This window comes from Pongo pygmaeus, chromosome 18 (genome assembly GCF_028885625.2).
Source record: "Pongo pygmaeus isolate AG05252 chromosome 18, NHGRI_mPonPyg2-v2.0_pri, whole genome shotgun sequence".
Taxonomy (NCBI): domain Eukaryota; kingdom Metazoa; phylum Chordata; class Mammalia; order Primates; family Hominidae; genus Pongo; species Pongo pygmaeus.
This window is the reverse complement of record NC_072391.2, coordinates 66,395,635-66,412,300: the sequence shown is the minus strand read 5'-3', so window position 1 is coordinate 66,412,300 and position 16,666 is coordinate 66,395,635. Positions and strand designations below refer to the sequence as shown.

Genomic DNA, 16,666 nt, shown 5'->3' with positions numbered 1-16,666 from the left:
GGAACTCGTCGTGTGCATCACCTCTCCTCTAAGCATGAACTCCCCATCAGAACTGGCCTGCTTCTAATACCTCTCCAGGGATTTCAGGTAGCCCAACAAAGTGCTGGGATTACAGGCGTGAGTCACTGCACCCGGCAAAAATAAGTTTTTCAATAACAAAATGAATGCAGGGCCAGGCACAGTGGCTCAGTTGAGGTCAGGAGTTTGAGACCAACTTGGCCAATATTGTGAAACCCTGTCTCTACTAAAAATACAAAAATTAGCCGAGTGTGATGGTGCAAATCTGTAATCCCAGCTACTCGGGAGGCTGAAGCATGAGAATTGCTTGAACCTGGGAGGTGGAGGTTGCAGTGAGCCGAGATCATGCCACTGCACTCCAGCCTGGGCACCAGAGTGAGACTCTGTCTCAAAAAAGAAAGTGAATGCAGTATTTCCCTCCAATGTGGATATTGTGTTGGCTGCACAAAACTCTGGCTACATTCAAATGGGAAAGAGGTAAAAACTGCCTCATGAGTTAGGGGCGTTGATGTTTCCCCTCTCTGATCCCATGCTATCTCCTGAACCCCTACCTCCTTTTCCAGCTGCCACAACCACAGAGGCCCTTGGCTGACGCATCCACAAGCAACAGAGAATTCACTGAAACCCGGTATTATCTTTTGGCACTCTATAGCTTGGGAGATGGTGATTAGAAGGGGGAAAAACACAGAACTTCATCAACAGTGTGGCATTTTCACTTCAGCTGTTCCTGGGGGCAAAACAGAGCCATAAAGAGAAATTCTAGATTGAAAGCTTTGTGGTTATCTCCGCTTCTCATTAAAGTGCCCCTGATTATAATCACACCTACGATTACAAGATTTAACACACCTGGTCTCAAGGATGTACCAGGAAGAGGAATCATCTGTTCATCCCTTCCCATTTCCTTTTCTTTATTCACTAAGCACAACTTATAAGTTTCAGTGACTGTAGACTAGAGACAGTTTGGAGAACAGGCGGAGGTTTTTCATTCACATGGGTTTTGAAAGTGACAAAAATCTTCCATGGCCACAAATTATTTTAGTACTGGTGAGACAAGCGGTGTTGGTTTCACTGGCTACACACAGATGTGAGAAATCTGGATAGTTTCTATTTCTTCTCAGACTTTGCTAACCAGACATTTTCCTCTGCTACACACACACACTTGCTCTGTCTCTCGCTCGCTCTCACTTTCACTCTCTCACTCAGTAAGGGTGTGTGCACTTACAGAGTCTCTCTCTGTCCCCAGACTGAAGTGCAGTGGCGCGATCTTGGCTCACTGCAACCTCCGCCTCCCAGGTTCAAATGATTCTCCTGCCTCAGCCTCCTGACTAGCTGGGATTACAGGCAGATGCCACCACACCTGGCTATTTTTTTGTATTTTTAGTAGAGACAGAGTTTTGCCAGATAGGCCAGGCCTGTCTCGAATTCTTGGGCTCAAGTGATCCACCCACCTCAGCCTCCCAAAGTGCTGGGATTACAGGCGGTGAGCCACTGCACCCGACCAACTTGTATTTTCAAATACATTTTTGCTTTGAAATAATTTTAGATTTACACAAAAGTTGCAAAGATAGTACAAAGTCCCTGTATACCCCTCCATTCCCCTACTGTTAACAACTTACTTAACAACATCTTTGCCAAGAGTTTTGTAGATCTTAACAATGGATGAAAAACACTAATTCTTCTTAACTCCCTCTCATACAGTGGATTCTCAATAAGAGCAATGTGTTATTGTCCCTATAGCAATTTATTTAATTATATGAATTACTGAGCTATGATCTATATGTCCCCCATCCCCATCAAGGTCCTAAGTAAAACCCTGGAGCCTCTATCCTTCCAGGTGAGTGCTCCAAGTTAATGAGCAAGTCTGTCCCTACATAAGTTTTTTGTTTGTTGTTTTTTGAGAAGGAGACTCACTCTGTCACCCAGGCTGGAGTGCAGTGGTGCAATCCTGGCTCACTACAACCTCTGCCTCCCAGGTTCAAGTGATTCTCCTGCTTCAGCCTCCCAAGTAGCCTGGATTACAGGCGCCTGCCACCATGCCTGGCTAATTTTTGTATTTTTAGTAGAGATGGGGTTTCACCATGTTGGCCAGGCTGATCTCGAACTCCTGACCTCAGGTGAACCACCCACCTCAGCCTCCCAAAGTGCTGGGATTACAGGTGTGAGCCACCGCACCCAGCTACAGAAGTTTTTATGAGTCAGCCAGATCTTCCCCATATTCCTTTGTGTCACTATTAGTTGCCACCCTAATACCCATTTCCTGCCATCTTCCTTGCTGACTAAAATTCAATTTCATTCAGAGTAGCAATGTGCCAACTAAATACATTGTCAGGCTCCTTTGCAGCTAGAAACAATTGTGTGACACAGTTCTGGCTAACGAAATAGGAATTCTCCTTGGGGGTTCTGGGAAACTGTCCTAGTTCCCCAAAATAAGAAACAAAAGCACCTAGGGCTGTCCTTCTCTTATCTTCTTTCTTACTCATTTAAATCATTCACAATGGCCAGAGCTGCAGCAGCTATCTTGTAGCCATGAGGCAAAGGCCACAAAGATTATAGAAATGTTGGTCCTGTTGATACTGAGCTGCTAAACAGACACCACCTACTTACATATTTCTTGTGATGTGAGAAAAATCCTTACTTGTTTAGGACATCGTAGTTGAAGTTTTTCTAATTTGTAGTTGAACATGCTCATAGCAGATAAGTTCATTCAATCCAAACCTCAACCTACACAAGGTGGAGGAGAAGGGGGAGAAATGCAGCTGAGGGTAAAGCACTATTCCCAAAGCACTGGGAAATCCAATGGCCTCGCTAGTGAGCTGCAACAATAGCAAGTCGCTACGTAAAGAGAAAAGATGGCTGTGTAGGAAAGGAATGGGATAACTACTGCGTCCATGCCTGTACAAAAATGGCATCAGAAACTCCATATGGTAACATTCTAGGATGAATAAAGACCATGTATGTGTGTGTGATAAAACAATCACTTTTTTTTTTTTTTTGTTTGAGACAGAGTTTCACTCTTGTTGCCCAGGCTGGAGTGCAATGGCGAGATCTTGGCTCACTGCAACCTCCGCCTCCTGGGTTCAAGCAATTCTCCTGTCTCAGCCTCCCGAGTAGCTGGCATTACAGGCATGCGTCACCACACCTGGCTAATTTTGTATTTTTAGTAGAGATGGAGTTTCTCCACGTTGGTCAGGCTGGTCTCGAACTCCTGACCTCAGGTTATCCGCCTGCCTCGGCCTCCCAAAGTGCTGGGATTACAGGCGTGAGCCACCGCGCCTGGCCTAAAACAATCACTTTTATAATGGCTTCACTGACACTTGGTTAAATACTGATGTGTTAGCCACAGATGAGCATTGTGGATACTGGGTGGTGAATTATTAATGCAAATTTTCCATAGGAAGTCAACTGGGAATGTGTTTCCATTAAAATCAAGAAGAAAATTAATTTAGAGGTCACTCATTCTCGGCACATATATACATATATATATATGTAAATATATACTTTCTTCCTGTATTGGCCATACACTGGGGAGAAATCCAGCCAAACCTACTTGAAGGAGGAAGAAAATTTAATTTATGCAGCACCTAACATGTCATGGATTGAACTCAGCTAGAAAGGAAACATCTTCAGTGAGGCCCTTTAGTAATTCAGCATGAACAATTAAATGAGTCAGAAAGGCAAGTCACTGAAGTTCAGGCTGTAGAGGCAGGGTGAATGTGTTCTAGCTAGCTCACCTTGGAACAATGAGGACAATGCCAGGATTCAGGGCCTCAATCTACAACCTTGTGCTCTGGTTTTTCTTAGTATACAGTTTGGCCAATATGTTACTGAGGTAATAGAGACATACACCGAAGATACAAACAAGGTCATTTTCCTGCTACAAAATCCCTGTTGATGGATTCATTTGGATGAATCCATCGAGGAAAGAGGTTTGAGGCCTTCCCTGGTAAAAGGAAGATTGAGATACAGACAAATAAAAGAGGTGGAGAAATTGCAAAGGGGGAGAGACAGACTGACCTCAGTAGCTTTCTGGCTGAGTCCCCGAAGCAGCAGCACCACCACATGTATGGCAGCTCTGCGTACTTGAACTTCACCGTCTGTTTTGGCCACAGCAATCAGGCAAGCTGTTACCTAGGAGGATGAAGGAAGATGAAGTTGATAAGAATCAGAGTTGCACAATTACCTATAACCTTTCAACTGTGTTCCACTTACTACACATTCATCAAGAGCAATCTGGCTTAGAGAGGGCTGGATAGTTGCTTAATCCTCAACAAAGAGGGTGAGATCTAGTGGGAGAGATCTTGATGCAGTCTGGCTTTTCTGGTAGAAGACAAAATCTGGTTTGGAATTCAAGAACGAGATTAGAGAGTGGGAAGGAATATGTGTACTGTGTATTATATATATTTTGTAAAAGGTAAGGTCAAATGCTAATATTTCCACAAAAGTGAGAACTGTTAATTGTCCTCCTTTAAGAACATCAAATCAAAGGAAAAAAGATGGTCCCAACAGTAGCTGCTTCTAGAGACTGAGAATCATGGGGATTTAGCTAAGGAGACTTCAGAATTCACAGCCTGGCATGAATGTGAATGTACCATTGATGAAAGTTTCCGCCTAGGGATACAGAATTACAGAAATATTCTAACTGATCTTCTTCAGCATGTTCAGATATTCCAGTCCTACAAATGTAGTGTACACCAGATGTGAGTCAGCAGGGGTCACTTTCAGAGACTTCCTGAATATGGAATAGGTCTTTCTGTGCTCAATTACTTTATGTATTTTTTCTTTTTTGTTTTGTTTGAGACAGGGTCTCACTCTGTCACCCAGGCTGGAGTGCAGTGGTGCAATCAGGGCTCATTGCAGCATTGACCTCCTGGGCACAAGTGACCCTCCCACCTCAGCCTCCCAAGTAGCTAAGACTACAGGTGTGTGCCACCATACCTGGCTAATTTGATTATTTTTTGTAGAGATGAGGTTTTACCACGTTGCCCAGCTGGTCTTGAACCCCTGGGCTTATGCAATCCTCCTGCCTTGGCCTCCCAAAGTGCTAGGATTACAGGTATAAGCCACCGTGTCCAGCCTGTGCTCACTTTTTTTTTTTTTTTTTGAGACAGAGTCTTGCTCTGTTGCCCAGGCTGAAGTGCAGTGGTGCAATGTCAGCTCACTGCAGCCTCTGCCTCCTAGGTTCAAGTGATTCTCCTGAGTAGCTGGGACTACAGGTGCACACAACCATGCCTAATTTTTTTTTTTTTTTTGAGATGGAGTCTCACTCTGTCGCCCAGGCTGGAGTGCAGTGGCACGATCTTGGCTCACAGCAAGTTCCGCCTCCTGGGTTCACGCCATTCTCCTGCCTCAACCTCCCGAGTAGCTGCGACTACAGGTGCCTGCCACCACATCTGGCTAATTTTTTGTATTTTTAGTAGAGAGGGGGCTTCACCGTGTTAGCCAGGATGGTCTCAATCTCCTGACCTCATGATCTGCCCACCTCAGCCTCCCAAAGTGCTGGGATTACAGGCACGAGCCACGGAGCTTGGCCCACCTAAATTTTTGTATTTTTAGTAGAGATGGAGTTTCGCTATGTTGGCCAGGTTGGTCTCGAACTCCTGACTTCAGGTGATCTGCCCGCCTCGGCCTCCCAAAGTGCTGGGATTACAGGCATGAGTTACTGTGCCTGGCCAGCGCTCAATTACTTTAAAAGACCATACTATCACAGGAAAGAAAGACTGGAAATTACTTGCAAAACTGATATATAGTTAATTATGTCATAAAATCAAACAGTTGAAAGTAACAGCCACTGTACCCCTGCCTGGCTCCTGGTAGGCAGAAAAATGTTTTAAAATCTCAATGAAGAGATACAATTAACAAGAATGACAACAAACCTTTCTGAGGCATTCATGTAAGATTTAAAAAGAGAAAAAAAAATTTTTGAAAGTGTGACCAATGGCAGCAACAATCTGAAGGTATGTCTAACTTATTCAACTGGTCTCTCATATATATATATATATATATATATAGAGAGAGAGAGAGAGAGAGAGAGAGACAGGGTCTCACTCTGTCATCCAGGCTGGAGTGCAGTGGTACAATCTTGGCTCACTGCAACCTCTGCCTCCTGGGTTCAAGTGATTCTGGTGTCTCAGTCTCCTGAGTGGGTAGGACTACAGGTGCGTGTCACCATGCCCAGTTAATTTTTTGTATTTTTTGGTAGAGGCAGGGTTTCACCATGTTGGCCAGGCTGGTCTCGAACTCCTGACCTCAAGTGATCTGCCTGCCTCGGCCTCCCAAAGTGCTGGGATTACAGACGTGAGCCACCGCACCTGGCCTCTCACAAATTTTTGTTATTGGACTTACTGTGTGAGTATATTTCTTGGCCAGTAGTGGAAGGATATCTAATTATGATAGGAAAATAGCCAGACTGTGTTTAGAAACAAGTACAAATACAAATCATGTTTAAAGAATGGTGAATATGAGAACAAGTGAGGAAATAGGCTCGTGCAGAAATTTTAACTATACAGGTTGTATTTTTCACAGCTTTCAAACAGTTGGGCATAGTTCAAAGTATCTAATTAATCAGTGATGGCAGAGAGATTAGAAGAACTAGCTCGTTCTTAAGCATAATTGCGTCTGTGATGCGCTGGAATTTAATCAACTTGTGCATCTATCAGACAAACATGCAGCTTGCAAGTGAAGGAAAATCCCCAAGGAGTCCAACCCTTTGGGGGCTGTTTTCAGTAAGACCCAGCAAGCTGTTCTGTCTTTGACCTGGGACCCCCAACCCTAAGACCAGCAGTGGCTTCCATGCCTCTGGCATTAACAGTAGAAGCAATTCAGTCCTAAGAGGAATTCCTTGGGCAACCTCCAAACAGGCAACAATATAATAGCTACCTCCACTTTCAGGCTTAGTATTTACAAGGTAAGAGCTGAAACCAGAGAAACAAGTTAGAGCTAGGTCTGAGTCCCTCTTGACACAGGGAAGTAAAATCTATTTGGTCTGATGGCTAAATTATGGAAGCCAGCCCAAGGCCATGGACCGAGCAGAGGGTCTTAGGCATTATGTTTGCTCCCCTCTACATTTAGCTTTGGGCCCTTGCTTCCACGTTTGGCAGACCAAGGCTCCCTGGCCTAGAATCATGTTGGTGTCTGCCTTTGTTACCTCTGTCCTGCCTCTCTTTGCTGAGCGGGTCATGCTTCCACCTCAGCTCTCAGTGTAAGGCCGGCTCTCACAGTTGGGCATTTGTGCATTAATCCCACAGTTGGGATGTCCAGGCAGAAGCATCCTGCCTGGAAAAGGGCTTTCCCTTCAAGGGCAATTCTTTTTTTTTTGAGATGGAACCTCACTCTGTTGCCCAGGCTGGAGTGCAGTAGCTCGATCTCAGCTCACAGCAACCTCTGCTTCCAGGGCTCAAGCAATCCTCCCACCTCAGCCTCCCTAGTAGCTGGGACTATAGGCACCACCATGCTCAGCCTTCTTCTTCTTTTTTTTTTTTTTTTTTTTTTTGAGACAAAGTCTCACTGTGTCACCCAGGCTGGAATGCAGTGGCATGATCTCAGCTCACTGCAGCCTTGACCTCCCAGGCTCTGGCGCTCCTCCCACCTCAGCCTTCTGAGTAGCTGGGACTACAGGCGTGCACCACTACGCACAGCTAATTTGTGTAGTTTTTGTACAGATGGAGTTTTGCCATGTTGCCCAGGCTGGTCTCAAACTCCTGGACTCAAGTGATTCGCCTGCCTTGGCTTCCCAAAGTGCTGGGATTCCAGGCATGAATGACTGCACCCCGGTCAATGCCAATTCTTGAATCCCTGTGCCACCTTGAAGGTATGACTGAGAGAGGAGCTAGTTATGACAAGCCTTGCTGAGATCAGCTGAAATAGCCTCCTGCTTGCTATGGGCTGTTAGTGACTTATGCGCCAGACTCTACCAAACCCGTCTGCAGTCAGCCATCCAGGACAATCAGGAAGAGGCCCGAGAACAGAAGAGCATTTGGGAAACTTCCTCAACCCCTCTGTTACCAGGACCAAATCATGTGAAATGTATAATGGTCTGTCACGCAAAATGCTTTTTGAGCATCAGAATTTTAATATGGTCTTACGGATATGATCTAAAGATAAGAACAGCCTTCAGTTCAGGTCAAGCACACATAACCAGCTTGTAATGCTGCTCTCCAGCAGACCAGTGGGACAGACCCCTTGTCCAACACTAGAAGTGGGGAGGATGTAGGCCACTGTCTTCTATGTATCCAGGCTGGAAAAATCACTTCATGGCTAGTCTCTCACCTCCAACCCCAACGACATAATGAACACTGAGTTCTACCTCTAAAAACCTTGGTGAGATAGATAGATGATGTAAGGTCTTTACTAATTTATGAATTGGTGTATTATTTCTATTCTCTAAGTCCTCTCAGAGGGCAGAAATCCATTCTTTTTTTTTTTTTTTTTTGAGGCAGAGTCTTGCTCTGTAGCCCAGGCTGGAGTACAGTGGCGTGCTCGCAGCTTACTGCAACCTTTGCCTCCTGGGTTCAAGCGATTCTTGTCTCAATCCTGAGTAGCTACATGTGCCTGCCACCACATCTGGCTAATTTTTGTATTTTTAGTAGAGATAGGGTTTTGCCATGTTGGCCAGGCTGGTCTCAAACTCCTGACCTCAAATGATTGCCCACCCTGGCCTCCTGAAGTGCTGGGATTACAGGCATGAGCCACTGTGCCCAGCCAGAAATTCATCCTTTTGTCACCTCCTCTGAGTAAACCATATTATGGAAAGCTTTCTCTTCACTGGCTAAGTCAGTAAATTGTGTCCACTTCTAAAAGCCATCCAGAGAGAACGATGCTAATTGCTTTGGAAGCATTAAAGGTCAGTTTCAGCAATTTAACACTTAACAGGAGCCAAGAGAAATAAGGAAAACATCACTCCCAAAACAGCTGGCACACACTAACCATAACCAGAACTATATAAATAAAGATAATACAAATGGCAAGATTACCAAAAACTGACTTTGGAAAATTCCAAGCAAGAAGTTGCCAGAATTGAGGTATGTATCAAGGAAGCACGACTTTAATTTTCCAACTGCATCTTCATCCATTTTCCTAAAGCTTCCTTTATTAAAATTCAGTTGGTTTGCTAACTTGTCTGCAACTTTACCATCTGTAAACCAAGAAACCTTAACAGCAAAGACAGTGTGACCAATCATTCTCAGGAGCTTGGCTTACTCAACCTGCCATGAAAGAAACCATGGCAGATACTTTAGCTTCCTTGGGGTTTCCCAGAACATCTATCTCAGGCCTCATCTCAGGGGTCTACGTATCCTCAAACTGCACTGATTGTGGCAAAACTGATAATAAATTCAGGTAATTCCGTGGTATCAGAGGCAGTGGCTTTGTATCAGCCTCCAAAGCTCAGGTATGTGGAATTCTGGGCTCCATGTTAAAAGGAGACTGGACTTGTCACCTGCGACACATCTTATTTGCTGTAGTGAGGACAGGCCTCTCACTGTGGTTCACTTAAATCATATTTACTTCTCATAGAGAGTGATAAAGATGAAGAACCTATCAAGATTTGGTTTTAAGCAACATAGCCTTTGACAAGAACAAGGAGAAATTGAAAAAAAAAAAAGAATGTTATCTACAGGTTAATTCTTGATATCACCAGAGAGGAAAAACCTGAATTCCCAGTACAGTGACTGTGGAAGGGTTGAGCCTATACTTTATATTTCTTCCCGACCAGCTGGCATCATCATAGCAGACAGTGCCCAACTCTGGATCACCCAATAGTTAGGATAACTTTCTTCAGATGCCAAAGAGCTATAGCCAGAGAGGAAGGGCACTGATGTCCCCAGACCACATCACGTTAGAAGGGACTATGGTGGCTGGTTTGTTCAATTTCATTTTCTTCTGCTTATTATTTTTAACAGGTGTAATTCACTTTATTATTCTTGTATGAAAGCTTATGCTGTAACCACAGCTGGAGCCTGGGTCCTCTGCATGGAGGCTCTGGTGTGGGTCTTGATAAGATGGTCAGTGCATTCCTGACAGGGAGGCTTGGTGAATAGTCTCCTTCCAGAGGCTGGGGGTCAGGCAGCTATAGGTCCTGGAGATGGCATCAAAGGTGGCCTTGGTGAAGTTGTCCAGGGTGGCAGTGCAGCCCCTGGCTGAGGTGTAGCAGTCGTCAATACTAGCCATCAGCAGCAGCATCTTGGGCACAGGAGTCGAGATAATGTCATTGTCCCTGGGGGCAGGGATAAGGTGTACTAGCCCAGAGCTATAGCAGCCTGTCACCATACAGGGGGTGATGTAGGACTTGCCGATCTTGTTCCCCCAGTAACCCCTCCGCATAGGGACAATGGAAAGCTTGGCCAGGATGATGGTCCCTTGGATGGCAGTAGTAACCTCCTTGAAGCACTTAACACTTAGACTGATGTGGCCATCATAGTCCCTAACAGTAACAAATGCCTTGAATCTGGTGCGCTGGCCAGTGCGGGTCTGTTTCTACACAAGCATAATCTTCAAAACCTCACCCATGAGAGATGCCCCCTGAAAAAAGCTAATGATATCACACTCCTCGATGGGTCTCCAGGGACTTGATCTTCATGTCCTTGACCAGAGGGCCCAGCTTGGTGATGGGTATCCACTCCTTGTCCTCAGTCATGCCTCTGTGAGTTCCATAGCCTCAGCTCTAGCCTTGACATGGCCGTGAGCCCAGTCCTGCATGCTGCTACCAAAGCCTCTGAGGAAGCCATGGCAGTTTTCCATTTAGGGTCCCCAGGGCCTCCAGGACCTCCCGTCACATTGGCGTTATCCTCCAGTTTGGTGATTTCTCAGAAAGGAAGCTGTTCAATTTTATCTCAAAATAGATTATGCTTCTCCTCTTCCTCTGCCTGGCTGACACTTGATCAACATAACCTTCTTGATGCCCTGACAAGTTAACCCAGGGTCCCAGCTCTGGGTCCCCCAGTGCTTGGTGCTGGCTCTATCGTGTCACTCCTATCTGCTGTTGATTTACTCCTCTGCGTTTCACACACGCTACTGAGGCTTCCTTAAGGGAAGAGATTGGGTCCTTTATTTGTGTCTTCTAGCATACTTGCCAGATAACAGATGCTCACGAAGGAGAATTCCTTCTGTTCGCAAAGACAAGTTTCCCAAAGCTCAAGTTCCTTCTCCACCAGCACACCCTGGAACTAAGCAATTCTGAGACTTCAAGAGCTTTCATGGTACACTGAAAGAACCGTCCTAGAAGAAGCCACAGTAACTTTTTATTTTATTTACTTATTTTTGAGACAGAGTCTCTCTCTGTTGCCCAGGCTGGAGTACAGTGGTGTGATCTCAGCTCACTGCAACCTCCGCCTCCTGGGTTCAAGTGATTCTCCTGCCTCAGCATCCCAAGTAGCTGGGATTACAGGCGCCTGTCACCACACGGGGCTAATTTTTGTATTGTTAGTACAGATGGGGTTTCACCATGTTGACCAGGCGGTCTCGAACTCCTGACCTCAGGTGATCTGCCTGCCTTGGCCTCCCAAAGTGGTGAGATTACAGGTATGAGCCACCACGCCTGGCAACAGCAACTTTTTTCTTTTTTTTTTTTTGAGATGGAGTCTTGTTCTGTTGCCCAGGCTGGAGTACAGTGGTGCAATCTTGGCCCACTGCAACCTCAGCCTCTGGGTTCGAGCAGTTCTCTGCCTCAGCCTCCCCAGTAGCTGGGATTACAGGCGCCTGCCACCATGCCCAACTAATTTTTTGTATTTTTAGTAGAGACGGGGTTTCACCATCGTGGCTAGGCTGGTCTTGAACTCCCGACTTCGTGATCCACCCGCCTCGGCCTCCCAAAGGACTGGGATTACAGGTGTGAGCTACCACGCCCGGCCAACAGTAACTTTTTAAAAGAAGTTAGATCGGCTGGACATTGTGGCTCATACCTGTAATCCTAGCACTTTGGGAGGCTGAGGCGGGTGGGTTGCCTGAACTCAGGAGTTTGAGACCAGCCTGAGGAACATGATGAAATCCTGCCTCTACTAAAAATAGAAAAAAATTAGCTGGGCATGGTGGTGCATGCCTGTAGTCCCAGCTACTTGAGAGGCTGAGGCAAGAGAATTGCTTGAACCCAGGAAGCAGAGGTTGAAGTGAGTTGAGATTGCACCACGGTACTACAGCCTGGGCGACAGAGCGAGGCTCTGTCTCCATAAATGAATGAATGAATGAATGAATGAATGAACGAATGAATGAATGAAGTTAGATAATTTCATTCTTCCGCCCTGGCTTCCCATCTCACTCACAGGGAAAGCCAAAGTCCACACAAGGCTCCACTGGGACTGGCCACTGCCTTTCTGGTGCCAACTCCTGTTCTTCTTCTCTGAAGCCACACTGGCCTTACTGTTCTCCAGCACATGAAGCCTGCACCTGTCGCAGGGCCTCTGCACTCACATCTCCCTCCACCTGGAATGCTCCCTCCCTGGGTTTCTGGATCAACCCCTTGCTTCCTTATATCTTTGCTCAAAGGTCACTTGTCAGCCGGGCACAGTGACTCATTCCTGTAATCCCAGCACTTTGGCAGGCTGAGAAGGGCAGGTTGCATGAGCTCAGGAGTTTGAGACCAGCCCGGGCAACATGGTGAAACCCCATCTCTACTAAAACAATACAAAAAAAATTAGCTGGGTGTGGTGGCACACGCCTGTAGTCCCAGTTACTTGGGAAGCTGAGGCAAGAGAATTGCTTGAACCCGGGAGGCAGAGGTTGCAGTGAGCTGAGATTGCACCACTGCACTCCAGCCTGGGTGACAGAGCAAAACTCTGTATCAAAAAAAAAAAGTCACTAGTCAGGAAAGCTTTTCCCGTCCATCTGAGACAACAGCAAACTCCCTTTGGGCCCCTTATCTTACTAAATTTATCCCAAGTAGCGTGTGCCATCACACCTGGCTAATTTTTGTACTTTTTGGTAGAGATGGGATTTAACCATGTTGCCCAGGCTGGTCTTGAACTTCTTTCCTCAAGTGATCTGTTCACCTCGGCCTCCCAAAGTGTTGAGATTACAGGTCTGAGCCACCGTGCCCAGCCTTGCTATGACTATTATTGAAACACACAGGAACTAGCCTTCCCAACCATCCTTCTCTGCTCTTCATTCAATATTGTATTAATCAGCCAACACCTAGCATCCACTATGTGCCAAGCACTGTGATAGGTACTGGGGGTATGACAAGGTGAATCAAGATGGGTTCTGCCCTTGTTGTGCTCACAATTTACTAATGACCATGAACATTCCTGGGATTGAGTCTGTAGAAACAGTCCAGATCTCTAGAAGTGGGGCAGGATCATTGGACAAGAGGTTTGCCAGGAAGGTGCCCCAAAACAGCAGCTCCTCATCTCAGTTTTTTTAAAAAAATTTTTTAAATTTTTAAAATTTAATTTAATTTTATTTTTTGAGATCGAGTCTTGCTCTGTTGCCAGGCTGGAGTGTAGTGGTGCAATATTGGTTCACTGCAACCTCCACCTTCGGGGTTCAAGCAATTCTCCTGCCTCAGCTTCCTGAGTAGCTGGGACTACAGGCGTGCACCACCACGCCCAACTAATTTTTGTATTTTTTTTTTTAGTAGAGATGGGGTTTCACCATGTTGGCCAGGATGGTCTTGATCTCTTGACCTCGTGATCTGCCCACCTCCGCCTCCTAAAGTGCTGGGATTACAGGCGTGAGCCACCGTGCCTGGCCCTCACCTGTTTTAAGGTTGAAACATAAAGGACGTCCTAGGATCACAAATGGTGCTTTTCTTTGTGTCAGCACCCATGGTAGGCAAACAACCTACTACCTATTTGCACTTCATTTCCAAAGGCTAAATAAGCAATGCTTGATTCTTGCTGTGAGCCAGGAAGCTATAAAGTAACATGGCCTTTCATGATGTGGCCCGTACCTGCACTTTCTTGCCTTAGCTTCTGCCACCACTAACCCCCCACCCCTTCGCTCCAGCATTTGGAACCTTCCTAAACATGTCAGGCCATCTCACGCCCTTTGCACAGCTGCTCCCTCTGCTGAAATGCTCACCTCTGCCTTTTTTTACCTGCCTAATTTCTACTTGTTCTCTGGATTCAGCTCCAAGGATTTCTTCCTCCAGGACATCTTTGCCAATACCCGACCTTGACCAAGGGACTCCTCAAAGGTGCTCCCATAGCACCTATCCCAGTGGACTGTAATTGTAATCACTGATGTCTGTGTCCACCAGATTACCCATGTCCAGAAGGCAAGGTGGTTATCTGACTGTGTTTTGTATCCTCAGCCCCTAACATGGCAGTTGTTTTGAAAACATATGGCTGGGGACAGCTGAAGGACACTGATCACTCTGTTCTTCTTATTTCCTTTTTTTTTTTTTTGAGTCAGAGTCTCGCTCTGTTGCCCAGGCTGGGGTGCAGTGGTGTGATCTTGGCTCACTGCAACCTCTGCCTCCTAGGTTCATGCAATTCTCCTGCCTCAGCCTCCTGGGTAGCTGGGACTACAGGTGCCTGTTACCACTCTCAGCTAATTTTTATATTTTTAGTAGAGATGGGGTTTAACCATGTTGGCCAGGCTGGTCTCGAACTCCTGACCTTAGGTGATCCACCCACCTTGGCCTCCCAATGTGCTGGGATTACAGGTGTGAGCCATCACACCCGGCCTGTTCTTCTTATTTCCTTGATGCTCATCCTCATCACTGTCATCATCAGCCCCCTTCAAATGACCAAGATGTTCCTTAAGAAAAATCTTAATATAGAAAAATAAAATGTCTTTACTAGAATGTCACCTTCTCAGTGAGACTCACCTGATACCCTGTTTAGCACTGCAACAGCCCCACCGCCTAAGACTATAATCCTGATCAGTTTCCCTTCCTCTACTTTTTCTTTTTTTCCATAGCACTTATCATTGTCTAATATACTAGATACTTTACTTATTGATTATATATAGCATTTATTATCTGTCTACTCTCTCTAGAATGGAATGAAGATGGGAATCACTGTGTATTTTGAAGACTGATAGGTCTTAGGTGTCTGGAATACTGCTTGGCATGTAGTAGGCACTCAATAAAAATTGTTGAATAAATCATTATGTCAAACATATACGTCTTGTAACAATCATGATTGCAGGTATTTTAATCCCATTTTCTAGATCAAGAAACTGAGCTCAAAGTCATTTGCTCAAGTGAATGCAAGTAAACAGATGGTGTAGCTGGGCTCTCATTCATTCCCATTCCCAAGTGTACCTGGCAGTTTTGTTATCTTTCAATAGGTTGGGTGGGTCTCCTGACAGATGATGCTTCTTGAATGTTACAAAATCTGCTTTAGCTCAATCTTCCTAATCAACCAAAACCAAGAAATTTCTCTAACACTTTGGATAGTAAATCATATGCTGCTAGCATGCTACAATTTCCTTAGGAGAGAGAAAAAGAACAGTCTAGGGATTCAAAAATAAATATAGTCTCAATGTTTGAGTTCAGAGGTCATGATATTCAGGTATTGTTCGGGTTCATTAGTTTTAGAAAACATATAGATCCCATCAAGTCTCAGCTGGTCCACTTGGAGATCTGGGGAAAATTTTTCTGAAATGCATGGCTATGTTTTTTGTTTTGTTTTGTTTTGTTTTTTTTAATAAACTGGGCATGGTGGTGTGTGCCTATAGTCCCAGCTACTCAGAAGGCTGAGACAGGTGGATCACTTCAGCCCAGGAGTTCGAGACCAGCCTGGACAACATAGCAAGACCCTATCTCTAAAAATAAAAAAAAAAAAAGTGTGTGTGATTGTACCAATAACTCTTTATATACTAAAACCATTGAGTTGTACGCTTTATTTTTTTTTAATTTTTAATTTTTTTTGAGACAAAGTCTCACTCTGTCACCCAGACTAGAGTATAGTGGCGCAGTTTTAGCTCACTGCAAACTCTGCCTCCCATGTTCAAGTGATTCTCCTGCCACAGCCTCCTAAGTAGCTGGGATTACAAGCATGTGCCACCATGCCTGGCTAATTTATTTTGTATTTTTGGTAGACAGGGGGTTTCACCATGTTGGCCAGGCTGGTCTTGAACTCCCGACCTCAGGTGATCTGCCTGCCTTGGCCTCCCAAAGTGCTGAGATTATAGGCGTGGGCCTCTGCACCTGGCCTGAATTGTACACTTTAAATGGGTGAATTGTACAGTGTGTGAAGTGTATCTCAGTAAAGCCATTATTTAAAAATAATAATATTTGGAGGGCCGGGAGCGGTGGCTCACGCCTATAATCCCAGCACTTTGGGAGGCCCGAAGCGGGTGGATCACCTGAGGTCAGGAGTTCAAGACCAGCCTAGCCAAGATGGTGAAACCCCGTCTCTACTAAAAACACAAAAATTACCCGGGCATGGTGGCAGGTGCCTTGTAATCCCAGCTACTCGGGAGGCTGAGGCAGGAGAATCACTTGAACCTGGGGGGTGGAGGTTGCAGGGAGCAGAGATCGTGCCACTGTACTCCAGCCTGGGTGACTCAAAAAACAAAAAAAGAAAAAAAATTACAAATATTAGTCGGGTGTGGTGGCAGGCGCCTGTAATCCCAGCTACCTGGGAGGCTGTAGCAGGAGAATTGCTCGAACCCGGGAGGTGGAGGTTGCAGTGAGCCGAGATCACGCCATTGTACTCCAGTCTGGGTGACAGAGCAAGAATTCGTCTCAAAAAAAAAAAAAAAAAAAAAA

At 45.5% G+C, this 16,666-nt stretch overlaps 1 protein-coding gene and 1 pseudogene across 4 annotated transcripts in view; both read right to left on the bottom strand.

Moving 5' to 3' along the window:
- The window catches only part of TANGO6 (transport and golgi organization 6 homolog), a 242,621-nt gene that overhangs the window by 40,347 nt on the left and 185,608 nt on the right, over window positions 1–16,666 (bottom strand). For all 4 annotated transcript variants that reach the window (XM_054454111.2, XM_063654474.1, XM_054454112.2 and 1 more), the window contains exon 17: window positions 4,033–4,146. In XM_054454111.2, coding sequence (XP_054310086.2) covers window positions 4,033–4,146 — 114 coding nt within the window. The remainder of the gene's footprint in view (window positions 1–4,032; window positions 4,147–16,666) is intronic.
- Window positions 9,885–10,547, bottom strand: LOC129015679 (small ribosomal subunit protein uS5-like; annotated as a pseudogene).